This window comes from Carcharodon carcharias, chromosome 19 (genome assembly GCF_017639515.1).
Source record: "Carcharodon carcharias isolate sCarCar2 chromosome 19, sCarCar2.pri, whole genome shotgun sequence".
NCBI classification, from domain to species: Eukaryota; Metazoa; Chordata; class Chondrichthyes; order Lamniformes; family Lamnidae; genus Carcharodon; species Carcharodon carcharias.
The window spans coordinates 95217674-95242689 of record NC_054485.1 but is presented as its reverse complement, the minus strand read 5'-3'; the positions used below and the strand labels follow the sequence as shown (position 1 = coordinate 95242689).

The 25016-nt window shown below is 45.4% G+C and overlaps 1 protein-coding gene across 3 annotated transcripts in view; it reads left to right on the top strand.

The window, feature by feature from the left end:
- Positions 1–17042: 17042 nt before the first annotated feature.
- LOC121291877 (hepatocyte cell adhesion molecule-like) overlaps positions 17043–25016 on the top strand; it is a 28923-nt gene continuing 20949 nt past the window's right edge. For all 3 annotated transcript variants that reach the window (XM_041213521.1, XM_041213522.1, XM_041213520.1), the window contains exons 1-2: positions 17043–17362; positions 23944–24249. In XM_041213521.1, coding sequence (XP_041069455.1) covers positions 17296–17362; positions 23944–24249 — 373 coding nt within the window. In that variant the 5' untranslated portion in view covers positions 17043–17295. The remainder of the gene's footprint in view (positions 17363–23943; positions 24250–25016) is intronic.

The following is a 25016-nucleotide window of genomic DNA, read 5'->3' as shown; positions in this document are numbered from 1 at the left end:
TTAAACAACTCACTGGAGGAGGAGGCTTCACAAGTAACCCCATCCTTAATGATAGAGGAGCCCAGCACCTCAGTGCAAAAGATAAGGCTGAAGAATTCGCAAGAATCTTCAGCCAGAAGTGTCGAGTGAGTGATCCATCTTGGCCTCCTCCGAAGGTCTCCAGCATCACAGATGCCAGTCTTCAACAAATTTGATTAATTCCATGTGATATCAAGAAATGGCTGAAGGCACTGGATGCTGCAAAGGCTATGGGCCCTGACAATATTCCATCAATAGTACTGAAGACTTGTGCTCCAGAACTTTCCACGCCCCTAACCAAGCTGTTCTAGTACAGCTACGACACTGGCATCTGCCTGGCTATGTGGAAAATTGTCCAGGTTGGTCCTGTACACAAAAAGCAGGACAACTTCAACTTGGCCAATTATGGCCCCATCATTCTACTCTTGGTCATCAGTAAAGTAACGGAAGGGTCATCAACAGTGCTATCAAGCGGCACTTGCTTAGCAATAACCTGCTCACTGATGCCCAGTTTAGGTTCCGCCAGGGCCACTCAGCTCTTGACCTCATTAGAGCCTTGGTTCAAACATGGACAAAAGAGCTGAACTCCCAAGGTGAGGTGAGAGTGACCGTCCTTGACATCAAGGCAGCATTTGACCAAGTGTGGCATCAAGGAGCCCTGACAAGACTGGAGTCAATGGGAATCAGGGGCAAAACACTCCACTGACTGAAGTCAGACCTAGAACAAAGGAAGGTGGTTGTGGTTGTAGGAGGTCAGTCATCTCAGCTCCAGGACAAGACTGCAGGAGTTCCTCAGGGTGGTGTCCTCAGCCTGACCATCTTCAGCTGCTTCATCAATGACCTTCCTTCCATCATAAGGTCAGAAGTGGGGATGTTCGCTGATGATTGCACAATGTTCAGCACCATTTATGACTCCTCAGATACTGAAGAAGTCCATGTCCAAATGTAGCAAGACCTGGACAATATCCAGGCTTGGGCTGACAAGTGGCAAGTAACACTTGTGCAACATAAGTGTCAGGCAATGAACATCTCCAACAAGAGAGAATCCAACCACCACCACTTGATGTTCAATGGCATCACCATCACCAAATCTCTCACTATCAACATCCTGAGGGATACCATTGACCAGAAACTGGACTGGACTAGCCATATAAATACTGTGGCTGCAAGAGTAGGTCAGAGGTTAGGAATCCTGGGACGAGTAACTCTTGACTCCCCAAAGCCTGTCCACCACCTACTAGGCACAAATCAGGAGTGTGATGGAATACTCCCCACTTATCTGGATGACAGCAGCTCCCACAACACTAAAGATGCTTGACACTGTCCAGGACAAAGCAACCCGCTTGATTGGCACCCGATCCACAAATATTCACTGCCTCCACCACCGACGCACGGTAGCAGCAGTCCGAACCATCTAAAAGATGTACTGCAGGAACTCACCAAGGCTTAGACAGCACCTTCCAAACCCACGGCCACTACCATCTAGAAGGACAAGGGCAGTAGATAGATGGAAACACCACCACCTGGAGGTTCCCCTCCAAGTCACTCACCACCCTGACTTGGAAACATATTGCCATTCCCACATTGTCACTGGGTCAAAATCGTGGAACTCCCTTCCTAACAGCACTGTGGGTGTATCTACTCCAGATGGACTGCAGCGGTTCAAGAAGGCAGCTCACCCCCACCATCTCCGGGGCAGCTAGGTATGGGCAATAAATGCTGGCCCAGCCAGCGAAGCCCACATCCCACGAATGACTAAAAAAACAAGCTAAATTCTGAGATACTGATTGTGATCACGCAGAAGAGAAAATCCTACTTTATAACATAGTTAACATACAGGGCCACTGCTGAACCTGTGACATCCAATCAGCCAGATAAATAGTCTATAAAAATGAATAGGAATGTTTGATGTTCAACTTTACCTCCATACGATTTCAACTTGTAAAAAAGTGCTATTATTCTAACATGGGAGTGTTGATTTAAACTGTGTTTTCCGAAAACAACAATTGTTCAGTCCCAAAGGAAAATAACTAGGGTTTTCTCACTCAGGTTGTAAGAAAACTCAGAAACAAACACAAAAGGACAATGCTGCTCAGGCTGGTCAGGTGAGTGGAATATTTTGTGGAAAGATTTACCTACTGGATAAAAATTGATTTTCAAATAAGATTTCCCAATCCTACAGCTTTTCCAAAATGGCTGAAGCACTGGCCCGAAAGGATTCTACGCCCATGTAAGGATCTACTTAAATTATGGAGGAATTCAATGTGTTTCACGTGACTGCCAGGGCGTAAATAGCAACATTCACAAATATTTCACAGGTGAACACACAATATAGACAACAGTTGCTCTTATAAACATTGAGGCCACTGTCACTTGAATTTTGTTTTGGGCAGGAGCTCTTGCGGTCGATTTACATGTAACGTGTGACTCTGAATTTCCATGGTGAGCTTTTCTCAAAAAATCTAGTTACATTGCAAGGGGAACAAATGTTTAATCGCCATTTGCGCACAAGTTTCCTGCTGGGAACAATCTGAACTGAAACGTATTTTAACATCATCTTCAGGCTATGTTAACTAATGCCTCAATTAATGTCATGTAATCTTTCTGACCAAACTGATCTTGCCTGTGCCAAACATTGTACAAAGTACACACGCGCTCATTCGATGCCCAACGATTGCATGATCGCATCATCACATAAAGGAGTCGTGCTTTTGCATCAATGTCACCACAAAGAAGTTTTAAACCACACTCTATTATTGGTAATTCACATCTTATTTTGAATAAGACTTTGGAGGTTAATCTTGCAGACAATCCTGTCATGATTTCCGTGGAATCTGCGAGATAGTGAATTGTGTGGAACCAGACTCCTCCAGTCTGAGCAGTGGATCACCAGCATCCTCACTCTCTGAGCCGTATGGGACGGAGATGTAAGGAAGATGCTTGAGGTTGGGTGGGAGGATTTTTCCTGTCGAATTGATTTGGAGTCTGGGCTTGAGCTCAGGCTGCTCCTGTCAGGCATGGGCAAAGAGGGCACCCATATTCATTTTTATCACCGTCGTCTGGTCAGCCCTTTCAATTGAGGATGCTGCCTGCTAGGCTCCATGAATTGTGTGTCCTCAGGTGACCCACCAGGACCAATCCTGAAGCCACAGGTCTTTGGGCAGAGAGGATAAGAGTTGCTCTGGGGAATGGTTGTTTCTCAAGCCAGGGTCTGCTCTCTCTCCTGCTTTCCTAGCTTCTGTGCCACAGGGTTTATGCAGCCAGCTTCCAGCCATGTGGCAGCTTGTTGGATGAGGCACTGCCACATGACAGGGTTTAAGGCAAGCTCCTGCCACATACAGATGTCAATGGTCCCCTTTTTAATGAGGCATTCGGAGTGTCCATAAAACATTCCCTCTGTGCTCCAGGGGATTGAGATCAGGTGCTTTCCTTTAATTGTGAAGAGAATCTGCTTCCAAAGATGATTATTTGCCATGAGGATGAGGTGCTCAGACCAGTGGAGTTGATTTCGCTTGACCATGGTTGCAATGCTGGAGGAGTTGGCTTCAGGGAGGATGCTGGGGTTTGCTTGCCTGTCCTGCCACTTGACTTTGAGCATCCTGTGGAGACACTGCTGCTGGTGCCTGGGGGTGCCTTTGGTCAGTGGCCCAAGTTTCACTGCCATGTAGAAGGGTGGTGACAACAACAGCATTGTAGAACAAAGCCTTTGACTTCTTAAGGAGGTCTCTGTTGTTGAAGCCCCACCTCCTTACACTTCAGCAAAGACATTTTTCTGCACGGGTCAGAATATTGCTGTCAGGGTGCAGGGGCAGGCCTGATACGCCTTCGCGTAAAATGACGCGAGGTGATGTCAGGCGTGCATGCTGATGTCATCAAGTGTCATTTCGATCTTTCGTTCGGCGGGTGCACACCGGAGTTGGTTGCGCACTCGCCGAACTGTTAGTGGCCTATTAAGGCCATTTAAAAAGTAATTAAGCTCATTAACAATGCTGCCCATCCAACCTTAAGGCTGGCGGACAGTGAAGAGCCCAGACGGCCTTTGCATTTTTCAGGAAACCTCATCCACGGGAGGGATGAGATTTCCTGAAGGTTTTATAAAATCATGAAATAAAATTTGCTGAAATCACAGACATGTCCCGGCTCGTGTGACACTGTCACATAAGGGGATATGTTTAAATAATTTTTAACTTTATTTTTGAAAAGCTTGTATTATTAACTTGATCTCCCTGAAGCAGCTCTGTGCCTCAGGGAGATTTCTGTACTCTTTCAGCGCGCATGCATGAGACAGCGCAGGCCCCTCCTCTCCCTCCTCTCCCCCGCCCGCACAGGTAGCGCTGAGCGCTACCGGCCACACATTACACTGGGTTGGCCTTAATTGGCTCGTCCATGTAAAATGGTGGCATGCAGCCACAGATCAGCTTCGTGCCCACCCTTGCCCACTCCTGAACAGCCCACCCACTGCCTGAAAAATTCAGGCCATGGTTTCTGGCCCTCCAGGGGAACTACAGGCATGATTTTTGTCACTTGATAAATCACAGACAAATGCCTGGAAAATATAGAGGGTCCTCCATGTCCTTTATTGATCATTGAAAGGCTTTTGACTCCATTAACTCTGAAGCCCTTTGGAAACTCCTCCAGAGACTTGAATGTCCAGCAAATTTTGTTACTACTCTGCAACTCCTGCATGGCAATAAGACAACAACCTTTACAGTGGACTGGAGGCTGAACCCTTTGTATCTGAATAAGCATCAAGCACGGCTGCGAAATTCTATCAACTCTCTTTGCTATCTATCTCAGCCTGGTCATGGAGCTCATTTGCGACCAACTTCCATGAGGGGGTCATGATTGAGTTTCAACTCGATGGGAAACTTTTCAATCTCAACAGGCTGAGAGCCAAGACTAAGGTGGCCCTCCAGTATATCCACAACTTACAATATGCCCACACTGTGGCCCACATTGCAGGCGACAACCTGACCACCTTAAACCTCTTCAACTCCACATACAAAAGATTTGGTGTCTCACACAATGTCATCAAGAACAAAATCCTTCACCAATCCTCCCCCGAGCAGTAGCTGCATCTCCAGCTTTTGTCATTAATGGGGAGACTTAAGTCGTTGAACACTTCTCATATCTCAGCAGCTGCCTTTTTAAAAAGGTCAAAAGGAGGAAATCCACCAAGAATCAACTGGGTGAGTGCAGCCTTCTTTTTTACACAATGTGGCTAAGAATCACGATCATTACAGCTGAAAGGTAAGAGCTATCTAATTGGCATATGATTCATTATTAGATTTTTCAATCATAGTAACATTTTTATCCTGCCTCATACATCTGAGAAATTCTTCTGACTGTGACGAACTATCTAAAAAAACCCTTTTATTTAAATTTCTGATCAATGCTTGCAGACAGATAATTTCTTAGCCTTTCCTGCCAGAGCATTAGGTGTTAATTCTTCAATGGTTATGTGACCACATATGTTCCAGTTGCTATCGAGTGGAGGTTGTGTCAGATTTTAATCTTTATTTCTGTTTCTTGTTTATTCAACTGCTGAGCCTGATACGCAGTATACAGATACCAACTGGCTTTAAAACAAGAAAGTAGCTGAGAGGTAGCTGAGTGACCACTGAAGTGATTGATTATGCCTCATTACAGAATATGAACATAAAAAAAAATGCACCCTGTTTAAACAGGCCTCCACCTTACAACACAATTGTTGACAATGATCTCATCTTAAATCTCTCCCTTCCTCTTTCACTGCAATTTTCAATTCAGGAGAAAGGGACAAATCTTCAGGACAGTTCAAAGCTGGAAATACAGATTAAACTCTGGAACAGCCTTCTTCAATCAATGGCAGCTGGAATATCTGTGTTGACTTAAACATTGAAGAATTTTACATTCTGCACAGGAAGAAATGAGGCTGATGAGGTTTATTTAGGCCATTGCACAACATGAAATTGACACCTCCTTCATTCGTCCCCGCAGAAGAAAGCAATAACATATCAAGCTTGAATGGTTCACAAAGCTTAGTCCTGCCACACAGGTAAACACCTTGCGACATTGCCTACAGTCAGTTTCTGAATGCAAGTTAACCAGAGAATTACATGTGAACATATAAACATACGTACGAACATATTAGGAATAGGAGTAGGCCACTTGGCCCTTTGAGCCTCCACCACCATTCAATAAGATCTTGGCTGATCTGAATGTAACCCTGACATCACATTCCTGCCTGACCCCCGATAACTTTTCACCCCTTGTTAATCAAGAATCTATCTAGCTCTGCCTTAAAAATATTCAAAGACTGCTTCCACCACCTTTTGAGGAAGAGAGTTCTATAGACTCACAACCCACTGAGAGTTGGGACAGGGGTTTCAAAAACGTACTCAAGTGGACAAACCAGTATCCTGTGTTACAGGCAATGGTTTACAGACAAAATTTCCATGGTTGAATGTTTACATAGGCAGATTCAAGTTAGATGTTGAAATAAAAGTGTGACCAAGCATTGCGCCAATAGTAAGTGTGTGGCATATGAAATAACGTCAAGCAGACCCTTAGGACCAAGCTGATGGATTTAAAGGCCTGCGCTACAGCTATGAGGAAAAGAAGCTCAACAAATTTTATTCTTAACTGTTTGTGGCACATTATGGGCATATCATGGACGACAAAGGCAGAGCTTCCAAGTTTGTTAGTATTCATCTAACCGAGGTGGCTCCATTGGCTTTGGGCACATTCGGATGGAAGACAATCGCATATCCAAGGACTTTCTGTGCAGTGAGGTTGGTGGAGCCAGACAACCAAAAGGATTCCCGAAGCTCTGCTCTAAGAACGCGTGCAAGCCTGAGATGAAGGCCCTGAATGTCAATTATCACACCTGGGAGTCATTCGCTGATAACACAGGAAAATGGCGACACCTTCTGAGGGCTGGCATGCACCACCACGGTGACTAATGGCTATAGCGGTTTGGCAACAGTTGCTAGTGTTAAAATCAACAATCCACATTGATACTTGGCAGCTTTACGTGCGGAACCTGCCTCTCAAGGATTGGCCTCTTTAGCCCTCAACAAAGGTGCACCAAACGAAGACACCCCATGTTTGCTGCATGTCCTTCATCTTTTGTAGATGGAAAGGATGCCAGCAAGAAAGAAAATATATGTATACATCTCAGCGGTAACATCCACAGAACAACACTAAAGGTTTGTATTTCCTATTGACAGTGACACAAAGCTAAATATCCTAATCAGCATCTAAGTCCCCTGCTCTAAAAGAAATGCATCTAAAGTCTTGCCCTATAAATGTTAAGTCAGTGAGCATTGAGGTGTTAGCTATGGCTGAGCAGGGAGCACTCTCACCTGTCATTCAGGGATTATGTGTTCAAGGACATTCGACTCGAAACGTTTACTCTGTTTCTCTCTCCACAGATGATGCTAGACCTGCTGAGTATTTCCAGCACTTTCTGTTTTTATTTCAGATTTCCAGCATCCCGTAGTATCTTGCTTCTATTTAACGTTCTTCAATGTATTTTTGTTTGGTAGCAGAAGTTAACAACAAGCGATCCTGCTGTGTTATGCAGTGAGATGAAGTTGGCTGAATCGACAGGAGCTATGGGAAGGAAGACGTATGCTACTGATGAGAATATTGAACATGGTCGGATTCAGATATTGAGGGACTGATCGTAAAATAATGATTGCGCTGTTTATATTGGATCATTCTGCGAAAACGTACCAACTGATAATTTACATTAAAAGTATGAAAATTACAATGTTGGCTACAAGCATTGAACTATAACTGGTCTTCTAGCCCTAAATATAAAACCCAATCCTTTCTAATTAGTTCCTCTATTTCATAGACGTACATATTTAATAGCATACTTCAAATTTCTTGGCTTAAAAGGAAACTGTCATACAGCATAGCTAAATGGGGGAAGTCAGGGCTGGAGTTTTTATAAGATTATGAAAGGTTTTGTTCGGACTGGTGAGAAAGATTGTGGGATTGATTTTCAATTTGCTGCCCAGGTGTAAAACTAGTGTGCAGATTGTTATATGACCACATGTATTATATTCTCATTGAAGCAATAGAAATGAAAGTCAAGTGGTTTCTATCAGGACAACATGCGTGTAATGGCACTTTAATGCCTGGGCATTGTTGAAAAGCTATCCTGACCTTATCTGGTTGCAGAGCCCTGATGTGAGGCTTTATCAACTTAGAGTAATCAATAAGTTTACTTACTGGTCGAGGCAGGAATCCTCACAACATTTAAGAAGTATTTAGCTGAGCACTTGAAACACCATAGCATATAGGGTTATGGGCCGAGTGCTGGAAAATGGGATTAGAATAGATAGGTGCTTGATGGCTGGCACAGACATGATGGGCCGAAGTGCCTGTTTCTGTGCTGTATAACTCTATGACTCTAAGTAGGGGTAAGGAGAGAGCTTAGGGGCAATTTGCATGTAGGGGCTTGTTGGGTCATGGAGTGCTTTGCCACAGAGAATGGTTGTTGTAGAGATCACAGTATTTTTTTATTTATTCTGTCATGGGATGTGGACATCACAGGCAAGGCAGCATTTGTTATCTGTCCTTAATTGGCCTTGAACTGAGTGGCTTGATAGGCCACTTCAGAGGGCAGTTAAGGGTCAGCCATATTGCTGTAGGCCACATCAGGTAAGGATGGCAGATTTCCTTCTCTAGAGGGTATTGGTGAACCAGATGGGTTTTTACTGCAGTTGACAATGGTTTCATAATCACTATCACTGAGACCAGCTTTTAATTCCGGGTTTTATTATTCGAATTTAAATTCCACCAATTGCCACAGTGGGATTTGAATCGAAGTTCCCAGAGCATTCACCTGGTTCCCTGGCTTACTAGTGTAGTGACATTGTCACTATGCCACCAAATTATCTTCTAATTAAACAAGCAGTTAAAGCAGAAGGAGCTATAGAGCTATGGGAATAGCATGGGGCAGTGGGATTATTTTTGGATCGCTCCAGCAAAAAGCTTGCATAGACAAGATGGGCAAAATGGGCTCCTTTGGTGCTGGACACTTATATGACTCTAAGATATGAAATTGGGCATCTGAACTGGCAAAGCTTCCTGGTGAGATTTTTGATATAGGGCTCCCCTAATTCCTGTCCCCTTTCAGAGCTGGATAAGTCCTGCCAAATGCTGTGTTGTGTTCAAACCCTCAGAACTCTCCCTTATAGGGATTTCCTTGTCCTGGCCAATAATTATGACTCAACTAACACCACTGAAACAAATGATCTGGTCATTATCACATTGCTAACAACATAAGAATATAAGAAATAGGATCAGGATAAGACCATACAGTCCATTGAGCCTGCTCTGCCATTCAATACGATCATGGCTGATCTTTGGCTTCAACTCCACTTTCCCAACCACTCCTCATATCTCTTGATTCCCCGAGAAGCCAAAAATCTGTCTTTCCCAGACATAAACATATTTAATGATGGTGCATCCTCAACCCTCTGTCATAGAGAACTCCAAAGATTCACAACCCCTTGAGTGAAGAAATTTCTCCTCACCTTAGCCCTAAGTGATTGGCCCCTTATCCTGGGACCTTTCCCCCATGTTCTAGATTCTCCAGCCACAGCAAACAACCTCTCAGTATCTACCCTGTCAAGCTCTTTCATAACGCTGAATGTTTCAATGAGATCTCCTTTCATTCTTCTAAACTCCAGAGAATATAGACCCATTTACTTAGGCTTTTGTCAGAGGCCAATATTCTCATCCCAGGGACCAATTTAGTGAACATATGCTGTAATGCCTCCAGTGGAAGTATATCCTTCCTTTAACATGGAGACCAGAAGGGTACACAGTATTTTATGTGCACTAAAGCCCTGTAAAATGGTCTCAAGATTTCTTCATTCCTGTACTCCAAATCCCCTGCAATAAAGGCCGACATTCCATTTACTTTCCTAATTGTTTGCTGTACCTGCATGCTAACCTTTTGGCCTGAATTTTTCGGATGGTGGGGTCTCGCTTCCAGACATCTGAAGAGTCAATGGGGTACATGTCCCTGCCGACTCCCAGTGTCCCGCAACAATTTCATACTTGAATATTTGGCTGCAGGCGGGACTTCCACCCCTCACTCCGGAGGAAGTCCCACCTTAGAGAGCTGCCGGCCAATCAGATTGGCCAGCAGCTCTCTAGTCCCTGCGGTGACAGTGCAGCAGTGGACGGAAGAAGAAAAGCAGGAGGGCACCTGAGATCAAGTCTGGCCACCATTGACCCAGGTAAGTTCAAGAGGTCCCAGGGCAGGGAGGATAGTGAAGGCTTTGGAGGACATTGAGGGGGTGTTTGGGGTCCTGAGAGAGAGGCCAGGAGTGAGTGGTAGGGAGGGAGGTCTGGGGACCACCAGACTTTAATGGAGGGGTTGACTTCAGGAGGGGGCTTCTCATGGAGGCACCTCCCTCCCCCTTCCCAGCCAGGATCTAACTCCGTTTAATTTCAGCCTTCTCCCATGCGAGTTCAATCCTCCCGCCAGCCTAAAAATTGAGGCTGGAAGGCAAACGGCCCTCAAGTGTCCAAGAATTGGCCACTTAAGGGCCTCAGTTGGGGCGAGGATGATCCACTCCTCCAAAGCCTTGCTTGCGCTAGCCATATGTGGGGCCAGGGCAGGTGGGAACCTGGAGAGAATCCCATCTCTTCCTTGCCTAAAAACCCGCTGGTGGGGGAGTGTAAAATTCTGGCCTTTGTACACCCAAGTCTCTCTGTACAGCAACATTTACAATTTCACATCATCTAAAAACATATTTTGTTTTCTGGTCACACGATCAAAGTGAATAAGCTCACACTTCCCCGTATTTTACACCATTTGTCACCTTGTTGCCTACTCATTTAACCTATCCCTTTGCAGTCTGTTTGTATCCTCCTCACAGCTTGCATTCGCAGCTATATTTGTATCATCAACAACTTTAGATACATTTCTTTCTATCTCTTTGTCTAAATCATTTATATAGATTGTAAATAGCTGAGGGCCCAGCACTGATCCTTGCAGCACTCCACTAGCCACAGGCTGCCAACTTGAAAATGCCCTACTTATCCCTATTCTCTCGTCCTTGCCAGTTAAACAATCCTCTATTCAGGCCAATATATCACTCTCAACTCCAAGATCCCTCATCTCGTGTGTCAACATTTTGTGTGACAGCTTGTCAAATGCTTTTTGGAAGTCCAAATATACTACATCTATTGGTCCCCCTTTTCTACCCACTAGTTAAATCCTCAACAAACTCTAACAAATTTATCAAACAGGATCTTCCTTCTGTAAAACCATGTTGACTTGTTCTAATCATAACATGCATTTGTAAGTGCATTTTTAAGACTTGCTTAATAATATATTCCAACACATTCCCTATGACAGATGCCGGGCTAACTGGCCTGTATGTTCCTGTTTTCTTTCTTCCTCCTTTCTCAAATAATAGTGTTACACTTGCTAACTTCCAACCTGCTAGGTCTGTTCCAGAATTTAGCGAATTTCAAAAAATTATAGCTAGTGCACCTACTACCTCTGCAGCTATCTCTTTTAGAACCCCAGGATATAGGCCATCAGGTCTTTGCTATTTGTGAGATTTTAGTCACTTCATTTTCTCCAGTGCTTTTCCTCTGCTAATTTTAACTGCCTTAATTTCCTTGTTCTTATTAGCCCCTCGGTTACTTTGCATTTCTGGAAGGCAACTTGTGTCTTCTACTGTGAAGACAGACACAAAATATTTGTTCAATGTCTCTTATATTTCCACATTTCTCATGCTAATTTCTCCTGTCTCTGCTTCGAAGGGGCCAACATTTATTTTAGTTTTATATACTTGTTAAAGCTCTTAATAATCTGTTTTATATTCCTGGCTAGTTTATTCTCATATTCTATTTCTTTCTCTTTTTATTAACTTTTTGGTGGGCCTTTGTTAGTTTCCAAAACATACCCAATTGTCAGACTTATTACTGTTCTTTGCAACATTATAAGCCTCTTCCTTTTAGCTAATACAAACCTTAACCTCCTTGGTAAGCAATAGATGGGTCTTTCTCACTGAGTCTGTGTTTTTCAATGGGATGTATTTTCATTGAACATTTTGAAATGTTTCACACTGTTTGTTTATCATCATATCTTTAATTTTATTTTCTCAGTCCACCTTAGTCAGTTTTTTCCACATTCCTATGTAATTGGCTTTGCTTACTTTTAAGATTCTTGTTTGTGATTGGAACACAGTAAGTTGTTATCAAAGCTAATGTGAAATTTAGTGCTATTATGATCACTATTTTCCACTGGATCTTTTACTCTGACATTACTAATTAACCCTGCCACAATGCACAATATTAGAACTAAAATAGCTTTATCCCTTAATGGTTCCACAATGTATTGCTCCAAGAAACTGTCCTGAAAGAATTCTACAAATTAATTTTCCAGACCACCTTTTCCAATTTGATTGGTCCAGTTTAAATGAAGGTCAAACCTCCACCCCCATATCTGTTGCATTGCCTTTGTTACAAGCTCCAATAATTTCTTATTTAATGTTCTGTCCAAAGATATAACGACAGTTAGGGGCCTATAAATTACTCGCACCAGCCTTTTCTATTCTTGCTATTCCTAATCTCCACCCATAATGATTCAATGTCCTGATTTTCTGAGCCAAGATCCTTTCTCACTAGCATCCTCGTGCTATCCTTTGTTATTAGGATACACCCCCTCCTTTTTCCATTCTGCCTGTCTTTTTGAAATGTTGGGCTGGATTTACATGCCTGTGCCAGTGGATTTGAAGGTGAGGGAGCTTGTAAGATCCAGTGGTTTGCCCTCCGACATTTTACTAGTCCATCCCCAACCTACCTGAGATTTTATGGGGGCCGGTGGAGTTGTCATCCACCCTTGGCCTTCCTGTGGCCCTTAACTAGCCAATTACTTACCAATTAAGAGGCTCAGCTCACCCCCTCCTCCATTTTACCCTTGGCTAGTCGGGGGGAAGCCTAAGCCATGTGGAAAGCCTGGCAGCTTCAGTTGCTTGGGCTGGTCGCAGGCTAGTGGGGCAGGGATCTTCCTTGGCAGGTCCCTTAGCCCCATAGGGACAACCACATGTCTTAGGCTCCCCTATCCTGACCCCACCAGCCTCCCTAATGCAGCCCTCTACCCACTTCAGCCCAGTCCCGACAACACCTTAAACTTACCCGGTCTGGGTCTTTTTTGCCTGGCTTCCTGTAGTCCCAGCAATGGCCACCATTCCTCCCCGGCACTGCTGCAGCCAGAACATCCAATTAGCCAGCATTTCTCTATGGTGGGGCTTCCTTTCAGCAATGAACGCTGCTCCAAGTCTTAAATTGCTGCGATGCAGCCAGCAATATCATGGACGGGCTTCCCCTCCCGACGTTATAGCCAATGGGGACGGAAATCATGGTGCCCTTAAAATCCAGCCCATTGTGTATCTTGGAATATTTATTTCCCAATTTTGGTCACCTAGTAACCAAGTCCCTGTAATGACGACTAGCTCTAAACCGTTTATCACAATTAATGCCACTAGTTCATCTATGTTTTTTCTGGTACTCCATACATTCAGATAAAGTGACTTTAATATGAATGTTTTACTATTACTCATTGCAATGTCCTCTCTGTAGTACTATTACTGTTAGAATCTCTTTCCCTTCCTGGCCCACTTGTCTTTACCCACAGTAATATACTTTTCTATTGCCTCTTTTTCATATTTTTGATTTCTAAATCGCCCTTCACCTGAACCTACCTACCTCTTTGTTAGTTTATAGCCATTTTCCCCTACTCTGACCATACTTGCTGGTGCACTCTTACATTTGTATACTCTGGCCCTTCCTGTCACATCCTGTTTACCATTTCCCGTATCGTGACTCTGTATCATTGCCTCGTCCCTTCTCTTTATCAATTCCCCCTTCAAATGATCTGAAGATTGGTGAAGGTGTTCAGCAGGGTCAACTACATGATGCCCAGCTATGGTTAAAAACTGGAGGGAAAGGGCACGCTTTGGGTGAGGCTCCCTCCCCTGGAGCCGGCCTCCAGTTCCCTGTTAGCCATATTCACCAGCTGCAGCACAAGGGTCACTATGCCAAGCATGTTGGGGCCGGAGCACCCTGACTACCTGACCGCTGAGATCCTCGAGCTGGCCAGCAACGCGGCCCGGGACAACAAGACGACCCACCTCATCCTCTGCCACCTGCAGCTCCACCATCCGCAATGACGAGGAGCTCAACAAGTGACTGGGAGGTGGGGGGGGGGGGAGGAGGGTGGTCACTGTAGCCCAGGGCAGGGTCCTGCCCAACATTCAGGCTGTGCTGCTGCCCAAGAAAAGCAGGCACACCCAGCAAGGTTTAAGCCTGAAGGGGCGAGATCAGAAAAAGATCAAAACCCTCTCCACAGCCCTCGTTATACCGCTCACCAGGACACTGGTCCCAGCGTGATTCAGGTGAAGACCATTCCAAGCTGTTTGTGGGGTCTTGCTGTGTGCAAATTGATAGTCATTGTTGTAATATAGGAAACGTGGCAACAATTCAAAAGTAATCTATTGGCAATGAGGTGCTTTGGGATATCCTGGGAACATGAAAAGTGCTATATAAATGCAGCTCCTTTTTTTATTTATTTCACCTCCATCTGGCTGTCTATAGTACCCCTTAATTCACAGAGGGAAATTGGTTCGGGCTAATAGTGTAAAACTGACTGATAATGACTTGGCTGCCAATTTTGCAACGCGCCCAATGTTCTTTATCACTGATTTCAGTTGAATAGGAAATCTGCAAGGCAGTGAAATATGCTGGGGTACAAAACACACTGAGGTCCAGTTCAATCAGTTTCACCTGACTGCCATGGACCAATTTTGTCTGAAAGTTACATTGCATCAATTGAAATCAACAAGATAAACAATATCTTCTGTGGCTTTGCCCACTAAAGGCAGGTCAAAGTTAATTTCCCCCAGGAGTGCAATATTCACATATAAGGCAACTTGTTATGACCACCATCCAGTGGTATAAGTGTGAAACTGCAGGTGTGACCAGGCGCAGGGGCAAGTAAAATCTGTAAAGCTGGTACCCGGAGGCAGGAGCACTGGCCCGAGTGGGGATTGTGCGGCATTGCACACATAGGTCACAGTATGTGAGGTGGTGCCTTGCAACAAGGAAGGGACTATTTTTGAGGGGCTTGGGGCAGAGGAACATGGGTCAGGGGGTCTGTGGAGGAACTCATAGGTGAGCTCCGGTCTGTTTTTATCTCTCTCTTCATCCTCAACCTCCTCATCATGATTGTAGCTAACTCAGAGGTGTTTAAATCTGGTTCCCCTTCTTTTTTCTAATCATCTTCCTCCTCCTCTGACTCTATTTGTGTGGTGGTCCTGCAGGAAAGGAGCATAAAGTTGGGGAATTATCTCTTGGTGTTAGGAAGACGGGAGGAGGGGTGGGAAGTTTGTGTTCTGCCTGCGTCACTTTGGGTGCAGGGTAATCGTGCATTGCGATCCAGATTTCAGGGTCTACCTATTCTTAAATGCAATCTGTCCCTCATAAAGGGAAGTGCTCTGAATCACAAGTACACTTCTGATGAATACAATTACTGCAATTGCAAATGAGGGAAGTGGACATCAGGACAGAGAGTAATGGTCCCTCTAAGCTTTGTGGTCATTTGGTCGCACTGCGACCTGGAAGTTACCGTGCAGAAGTCGTCCAGATGTGCGAAAAATATTTAAAGATACCACACACTTAAATGAAGCTTCTATCTCTGTACTTCTCTTTTCTCCTTTAAGACGCTCCATCAAACCTACCTCTTTAGCCGAGTTTCTTATCTGGCCTAGTGTCCTTTCTTGATAACGCCTCTTTAAAGTGCCTTGGGAAATTTTTGCATTAACGGCGCTATAGGCATCCATGCTGTTGTCTAGAATTCAATGTAGAGGCACGTGTAGGTGCAGCACAGTGGTTAAAGCTGACCAAATGCTCATGCAGCCGAATTAAGCAGGTGGTGGACTGTCCAGTCCGTTCTGCCAGACACCACTCCATAGAGAACTGCATGGTACCAGTATGTGGCACCCTTATAGCGCCATGTGAGACTCCAGATTTCAGGGGGAAAAAATGGACCTGCAAGAGCTATCAAAAAAAAACCCAGGCTACTGTGGGAACATGGCCCCCGCAGTGAGCGGACTCTCACCTTGCTTTGACTCTGAAAGCCCTCCAGTTCAGACCAGCACAACAATTCATGAGTGGTCACCTTCAGAAATACTAACCCACCAACAGGCACTGCTGGCTCCTCTGGGCTGCGACAACTGTTGAGGCTGGATCTGACAAATCGAAAACACTTGCTCCCATTCTGTGAGCCGCAAGTTGCTTCCTGTAGCGGGAATGGGGTAATTTTAATTTCACTCTCTGGACTGGAAATCCATCGGTTGGGTGTGATGCTGCTTTGACACGGGGACGCATGAGTCAGCTTAAAATTGTCTCTCAAGACCCAGGATAGCCTCAGAATGAGTTCAGGTTTTAGTGCTGCAAAGTTTTTGTACAAGTGAGCAGAGGCTGAGCCAGCCCATGTTTACAGATGAAGAGACTGATTCAGTCTTGGCCCCACCCCCTGTTTATAGGTGAACACTCACTCAAGCCCCTGTTTACAGGTGAACAGAGACTCAGCTCCATCCCCCCTGTTTACAGGTGAACATAGACTCAGTTCCACGCACCCCCTCCCCTCTGTTTAAATTGGGCACAGACTTCAGGTTTTGGGCAAGGGATAGGGGGATTGGGAAAGGCGTTTGGGGGGGGGGTGGGGCGGCGGTGGTGCTGTGTGGAAGAATTTTTTTGAATGCAGCCGGAGGGAATGAGGCTGCTCACCAGGATGTTGGAAGCAGGGGAGAAAGAAAATTGGTTGGACGCTTGAGAGAAATAAACTTGCAGAGTTACAGGAATAGAGGGGGTGTGGGTGTGGGTGTGGGAGGGCAATGGGAGTGGATTGCTGCTTAGAGAGATGGGCTGACTGGTCTCCTTGGCTACTGAGTTCTGAGTCTGAGCTGAAACGCTAACTCTCTCCGCGAGATGTTGTGAAAGAGGCTGAGTCTGATCAGAGTTTTTCCGGGTTTGATGCAGATTCGCTCATTCCGCCCCTCACCCTATCCCCGTGTTCACAGAGCAGGAAGTGTCAGGCTGCTCCTGGGGCGCATTGAGAGCGGGTGTTTTTGTTTTGTTTGTGGTAGAGTCGCTGCTGGAGGGATTGAACCTGAAGCAGACTCCCGGGTCTGAAGAGTCTGACGGGCGGATCCAGGCGGATCACTGGCCGGGGGCTGAAAGTTTGAATTGTGGATGGGTCGAACGTTGCCTCCCCTGTTGCTGCTCGGCCTCTTCCTGCTGCGGCCGCTCCATGCGGAAGGTGAGGGACTGAGTGGGGAAACAGAGGGATTCCCGCAGGGTCTGGGAAAGGGGATGGGGAATGGGAGCGGGGGGTTGGTCACATTCCACCCCTGCAGGGGGATATCAGAGTAACTGAGAAGAGGGATCTCTCGGGCAAGTTCAGGGTTGGAAGTTATTGTTGCAAAGATTTCATTCCTTCACCACTGCAAAGGATGGCCGGGATTTTTAGGATGGTTGGTTTTCCACTCCTGCTATCCGAGGAGTTGGACCAGAATATATCCTGCTGATTCTGCCTGCCTGCCCCACAGTCACTTCATGCTCCAACTCTGCTATTATCACATTCTGCCTTCTTACCTTTGCAGTTATCAGCACCTTCTTTAGCGGTTGCCACTACCTTTAACACTCCCTTTGTCATTTTGTCAATGGCACCTTGGTCAATCTCTCCTTTGCCCCCACCTATCTCTGGCCTTCTATCCAGCTTCACCTGCTCCTCTCCTCCCTCCTAAACAGTATAAATTTCATCACATTACTACTTCTCTTTAGCTCTGAAGAAGGGTCATATGGACTCCAAACTTCCACTCTGTTTCTCTCTCCACAGATGCTGTCAGGTCTCCTGAGTTTTTCCAGCATTTTCTGTTTTTCCCTCAACACGCCTTAATTGGCTGGAGGTGGGGTTGCTGCCCCCTCACTGGCTGAGGAAGTTGCACCTTAGAGACCTGCTGGCCAATCCGATTGGCTCATATCTCCCTAGTCCCTGCTAGGGGTTGCAATGGTCAAGACGCCAGGGTCAAGCATACATTGGAAATAGGAGCAGGAATAGGACAATCGGACCCTTGAGCCTGCTCCACCATTCAGCATGATCATGGCTGATCTGTTTGTGTTTTGAATCCCACATATAACCTCAGGTAACCTTTGATTCCCTTGCCTAACAAGAATCTATCCAAAACAAAAACAAAAACAGAATTACTTGGAAAAACTCAGCAGGTCTGGCAGCGTCGGCGGAGAAGAAAAGAGTTGACGTTTCGAGTCCTCATGACCCTTCGACAGAACTTGAGTTCGAGTTCAAGAAAGAGTTGAAATATAAGCTGGTTTAAGGTGTGTGTGTGGGGGGGGCGGAGAGAGCGCAGAGAGGAACAGAACTTCTTTAAAGAGGTAGGCAGAATCTATCCACCTCCACCTTAAAAATATTATGACCTCACCTCTGAGAGAAAAACTTTCTCCTCATCTCTGTCTTAAAAGGGCGACCCCTAATTTTAAAGCAGTGTCCCCAGCTCTTGACTCATCCGCAAGAGGAAACATCCTTTTCTACATCCACCTTGTTGAGACCATTCAGGATCTTGTATACTTCAACCAAATCACCCCTCACTCTTCTAAACTCCAATGGAAACAAGCCCAGCCTGTCCAACCTTTCCTCATAAGACAACCCATTCATTCCAGGTATCAATCTAGTAAACCTCCTCTGAACCACCTCCAAAGCATTTACATCCTTCCTTAAATAAGGAGACCAAAACTGCTCACAGTATTTGAGATGTGGCCTCACCAATGTCCTGTATAACTGAAGTATAACATCTTTAATTTCATGTTCAATTCCTTTTGCAATAAAGGAAAGCGTTCCATTACCCTTCTTCACTACTTGCTGCATGTGAACAGCTCGCTGCATTTATTGACACCGCCCCCGGCACACTGGGGCCATAAAATTCCATCCTACGTCCCAGGAGCCAGCACCCAGGTAGACAGGTAGATTTTCAGGCTCTTGGGCGGCTTGGGGAGGTGAGCTCCGGGGTGGGGTGGTGGTGGCCAGAGAGGGGATGGAGGTGTTGGTGGAGAAGGCAGGGGGCACCTGCAGGGGCCAGACCTTTTGAGGTGGTGTGGGGGGGCGGGGTTTGGTGGGTGGAGCCAGCCAATGTTAAAAGGAGGGTGCTTATTGAAGTGCCCCCAATAATTAGCCACTTAAGGCCCTCAATTGGGGCAAGGGCAGGCAGGGCTGGCCTATGCCTCGACCATCCAAGTGTAAAATTATGGTGAGGTTGGGATTCCAGTGGGAAGGCTACACGGGAAATTTTATGTTTAAGTCCCCCCCTTCCCCCCGCTGTTTACAAATCCATCAGTGGGGCAACAAGTAAATTTCTGCCTGACGTTACCTTCATCATGAAAAAAAAATCATGTCCCAGTCTCCATACGGCTCAGTGTCAGTTCCTGTCTGCTCATTCTCACCCCTCTCCACCACTCCCTCTGTGTTCTTTCTCCCTCCCCTCCAATCCCTTACCTGACTCCACTCCGCCGTGGCCAACCTCTCCTCCTACACCCCTCCACGCCCATCCCCAGATCTCCTCCCCTGTAGGGCATTAATGAACCTAATGAGTTTTTACGAAAATCCAGCAGTTTCATGATCATCATTGATGAGACTAGTTTTTAATTCCAGGTTTACTTATTAATTGAATTTAAATTCCGCCAGCTGCTGGAATGAGACTTGAACTCATGGTGCCAAAGCATTAGTAGCCCGTGGATTATTAATCCTTTCTGCCCCCCACCCCCTGCCCCCCAGCCATTCTGCACCCCTGTCCTTTCTACCCCTTCTGTGCCCCCTGCCCTTTCTGCCACCCCTCACTTTCCACCCCCAGATCCTTCCTCTCCCGTAGCCCCTTCTCCTCTCCCCCTTCATCACTCCCACACCCCCGTGCTACTTCCATTCTCCCGTTCCTCCTTCCCTACAACCAGCACCCCCACCCCGGATAAGAGCTGGATGAAATAAGAGCAGGCGTAGAACCTACTGTCCCTTGAGTCTTCTCTGTCACCCAGCATGTTCATGGTTGATCTTCTGCCCAAACTCCAATTTCTCGTCTGCTCTCCATTCCTTTATTGCGTTGAAAATCTGTCTATCCCAACCTTAAATGTACGTAACAATGGTTCATCCACAACCCTCTGGGGTATCAAATTTTAAAGATTCGCTTTGAGTGAAGAAAATTCTTTTCATCTCAGCCCTAAATGATCGGCCCCTTATCCCGAGGCTGTGCCCCCACTTTCCAGATTCCCCGGGCAGAGAATAGATCTTCTATGTTTAGTCTATCAAGCCCCTTCAGAATCTTATATATTTCAATGAGATCACTTCCCATTCTTCTGAATTCCTGAGAATATAGGCTCGATTTACTCAGCATCTAGCGTTTTTTAAGAAATAGGAACAGGAGTAGGACATTTGGCCCCCAATCATAGGAAAACCCTTTCATCCCGGGAATCAATCCTGAGAACCTTCATCGTACTGTCTCCAAAGCGAGTGTATCCTTCCTTAGGTATGGACACCAAAACTGCACATGGTAGTCCAAATGTGCTCTCAACAAAAATAATAATAATACTTCCTTATTCTTGTATCCCAACTCCCTTGCAGCATGTGGTTTGCTTCCCCAGTTGCATGCAGCACCAGCATACTAACTTTCTGTGACTGATATCAGGCTAAGTGGCCTGTCATTCCCTGCTTTCTCTCTCTCTCTCCTTTCTTGAGTTACAGCGTTACTCTTGCTAAATTGAGTGTGGCTGTAAAAAGAGACATGCTGTTAAAGCTTATTAACTTGCACTTATCAGGACAAATGCAAGAATACCAAATTTCAAGTGGTTGTTTTCCAGTTCAGAGCTTTTCCAGGGGCAGAGTTTTATGGCTACGTCATGGCATGGGTGGGGCTGTAAAATGTGGCAAGCCATTCAAAAGTCTGTTGGCTTCAGCGGCACCAGAAATTCCCACTGGTGGAAGGGGCCATAAAATACCACCCTTGTGAATTACTGAAAAAATGGATATTTTTTTGTTGAAGCTTTTTGTTTTGCACTCATCAGGACAATTCACAAGAATACCAATGTCAGGGAAACCAACAAATTTACACTGAGTGAGAAGAGAGTGCTGATTGGTTGGCAAGTGGACTCTGGTAGAGTCATTGCCATGGTGGATGCACCAGTTGATGGTGACTGATAGTTAACTGCCAAGCATTGTTTGAAATTTAAACCAGGCAGCATGACTCTGATTGGTCAAGGCATTGCCCTGCGGATGAACTAGCTGTCACTTATTATGCTTAGCTGAAACAGGCACAATGTGTGTAGCTGTTCTTTCTGTCCGCAAAGAACAGGGCCCTGTGTGTTAACATATGTAGCTTCCAGTACATGCAAATGTGCCACACAGCGAGCCTGATGGACAATCTTAAATTGGTTGTCAGTGCATTTCTTAGCACACTGAGGATTATTTAGCGAATATGGTCCAATCACGGAATCACATCTAATGTTGGACATTGTGTTTTGAGTTTTGCAAGCAGGGGCTGCACCTTGCCCATTGGAAAAAGCAGAAGGAACGTGCTGTTTGATATGATCCGCCAGTCTTTGGGACATACGGCCTACATACCTGGCATCAGACTGTCACTGAAATTCATATACCGCATTACACATTCGTGTAATAGGCATAGCGTCTTTTTGGCTTGACAGCAGCATCCTGTTAGTGATGATTGTTACTTGTGTTGTTTCGACAAAAAAGTCTATTTTTTCAGCAATACTCAAATTTCAAATGGAACAAAAGTTTATACTCAATGGAAAAAAAAGGGTGCTGATTGGTTGCCAAGTGGGCTCTGACTGGTCAGGGTGTTGCCATGGAGAAAGCAATAGGGAATGTTTATCCTCCAAGCTTTTGTTTAAATTTAAACAAGGCAGATTGACCCTGATTGGTCGAGGCATTGCCATGGAGAATGCACCAGGGAATAATTATCCCCCAAGCTTTTGTTTAATTGAAAAAGGCTCAATGCCTGGACAAATTCCTTTTGCCTGCAGAGGACCGGGCTCTGTGTGTGAATATATGCAGCTTCCAGCAAGTGTAAGTGAGTCACATTGTGTGCCCAGATTACAACTACTGTTAAAAGGCCTATAAACCACTCCCACAAGCATTTTCTGAACCTTTAATATTCCTAATTTCTGCCCATAATGATTCTACTTCATGGCCCCCCAAACCACAATGCTTTCTTACTGTTGTCCTTATACCATTATTTACCATTATTATCATTATTATCAAGGCCACTCCTCCTTTTCCATTCTGTCTGTCTTTTGAAATGTTGTGTACCTTGGAATATTTATTTCTCACCCTTGGTCACTTTATAATAATGTCTCTGTAATGGAGATTAGGTCAAATCCATTTATCTCTATTTGTGCTGCTGGTTTATTGTGCTGTTATTTTATTACTCATTCTTCGTATATTCAGTTAAGGAAGCTTGAATTTTTTTTCGCCAATATTCTTTGCATGGACCTTATTCGCTGATGCGCTATTCTGTTAAACTTTCCGTCCTTTTCTGTCCCAGGTCAGCTTGTCTTTACTCAGATTGCTACACTGTTTTATTGCCTTGACTTTTCTCTTTAGATTTCTACATTTCCAGTCACCCTACCCTTCCTGCACCTTTTAGTTTAAAGTCCTATCTGCAGCCTCAGTTATACAGTTCTCCAGGATGCTGGCCCCAGCCCGGTTTAAGTGGAGCTCATCCCAACGGAAGAACTCCCTCTCTGCCCAGCACAGGTGCCAGTGTCTCTGAATCCTGCCTGATATGCAGTCACACCCTCCTGCCCCTGACCACTGACCAAAGTCCTACTTAATCATATGGGTGTGACTGCTTGACACTAAGTGTCCAAGTAACTCTCCCTCTCTATGATGCCTGACAATTTATGCAGCAACTTTGGGCTGCAGACACTTATCACAGATGTGGTTGTTCTGGATCCCACATGCTGCAGGTACAGAATGTTCCCATTATCGCCCCAGCTCCTGCATCCCCTCTCCACCAGTTCCCCCAACTCCTTCCATGCCCCTAATCCCTGCCCTCCCCTTTGATCTTCCCCCCATTTCCCACTCCCCTCTCCCTGGGCTCTTTCTCTCCCCCCCTTCTCTCTGGGGTATTTTTCTCCTTTCTTCCTTCTGGGCACTTTCTTTCCCCCCCCTTTCAGCCTGAGCTCTTTCTGACTCACTACGTTGCTTTGGGATTCTTCTCTCTCTCCCCGCCGCCACCCCCCCCCCACCACCACCTTTACTTCAGTCTCTTTCTCTGCCGCCCCATCTCCCCTTTCCTCTGGGCTCTTTCTCTCCCGTCCCTACCTAGCTTCCCCCACCATCCCTCCAGCCCCTCAGCAAACCCTCCCCCAACTTCACCTCGTCTCTTCTTTCTCCCGATGGAGTGCTGCACTGCCAAAGATGCTTTCAGATCAGATGTTAAGCCCTCTTAGGTGGATGTAAAAGATCTCATGGCAGTAGAAGTGTGGGGGGCGGTGGGTAGTCAATCGTGTCATGACTAGTATTTATCCCACTTATTCATCACAAAAACAGGTCATCTGGTCATTGTCACATTGCTGTTTATGGAAGCTTGCTGTGCACAAATACAACAATGACCGCATTTCAAAAAAGGGTTTCATTGGCTCTGAAAGGGAGTTGGGTGCTCTGAGGTGGTGAAGGACACTTACATAAATGAGAATCTGCCTCTCATTCCCTCTAGATATCTGTTGGCATAATGTGTACAATTTTCTTCGTAATCACTGCTGAATTTCACTGCTTCACTGTCACACTTTAAAGGAATAAATTGATTGTTTTATGTTAACCAGTTGGAAGACGAGAAGTGTTTGCTGCCATTGGTTCATCGGTTTTACTGGATCCTGAACATGAAGCTAATCTCAGCAACAGTGAAATTATTTGGAATTTCACTGGCAGCAATGGGAACCTTGTGACGATCTTGGATTATGTACCAAACCACCCAATGGAGGAGCCAAATAACCATTTCAAATCTCGCTTACATTTCAATTCATCGACTGGGTCACTGATATTAAATCATTTAAATCCTAGTGACCAAGGAGTTTATACCATCATTCTAGATGACAAATTGATAAGGATTACAGATTTGAGTCTTATTGGTAAGTGATTTCAATACTTTATTACTTTGAAATACATTTGATGTACATTTCAGCTCGTGTACTGTTTACTACTTGCGAACTCTGTCGTAGAATAAGAATAGAAATAGGCTATTCAGCCTCTCAAACCTATTCTGCCATTCTATCAAGGGAGTGATTCCAGAGCATGGGGCATTGGTGGCTGAAATCTCAGCCGCCAATGATGAAATGTGTAAGAGGCCAGAGCGGGAGGAATGATTTTAGTGGGAGGAGCTGGGGTGGAAGAAGAGTTTTGAAGAATTGGGGGAGTTTACAGAGATACAGAGAGTCAAAAAAATGATGAGATTTCCACATGTGGCAAGAATTTTAAATTTAAGGCATTGATGGACAGGAGCCAATGCAGGCCAGCGAGGACAGGGGTGTTGGGACTGGGACATGGTACAGGACAGGATGCAGGCAGCAGAGGTATAGATGAGCTGAAGTTGGAGGATGGGAGGCAGCCAGGAGAGCATTGGAATAGTGGAGTCTGGGGGTGAGACGGGTGATGGGTGAGATTCTCAGCAGCAGCTGGATTGAAGTAGAGGCAGAGTCAGGTGCTGTTGGAGGTAGACAGCCTTTGTGATCGGATTAAGGTGTCAGGAAATTCAGTTTAGGATTGAAATATTATGATGTACCTGATGCAGCTCCAACAACACTCAAGAAGCTTGACACCATCCAGGACAAAGCAGCCCCGCTTGATTGGCACCCCATCCGCAAACATTCACTCCCTCTGCCAGCAACGCAGAGTGACA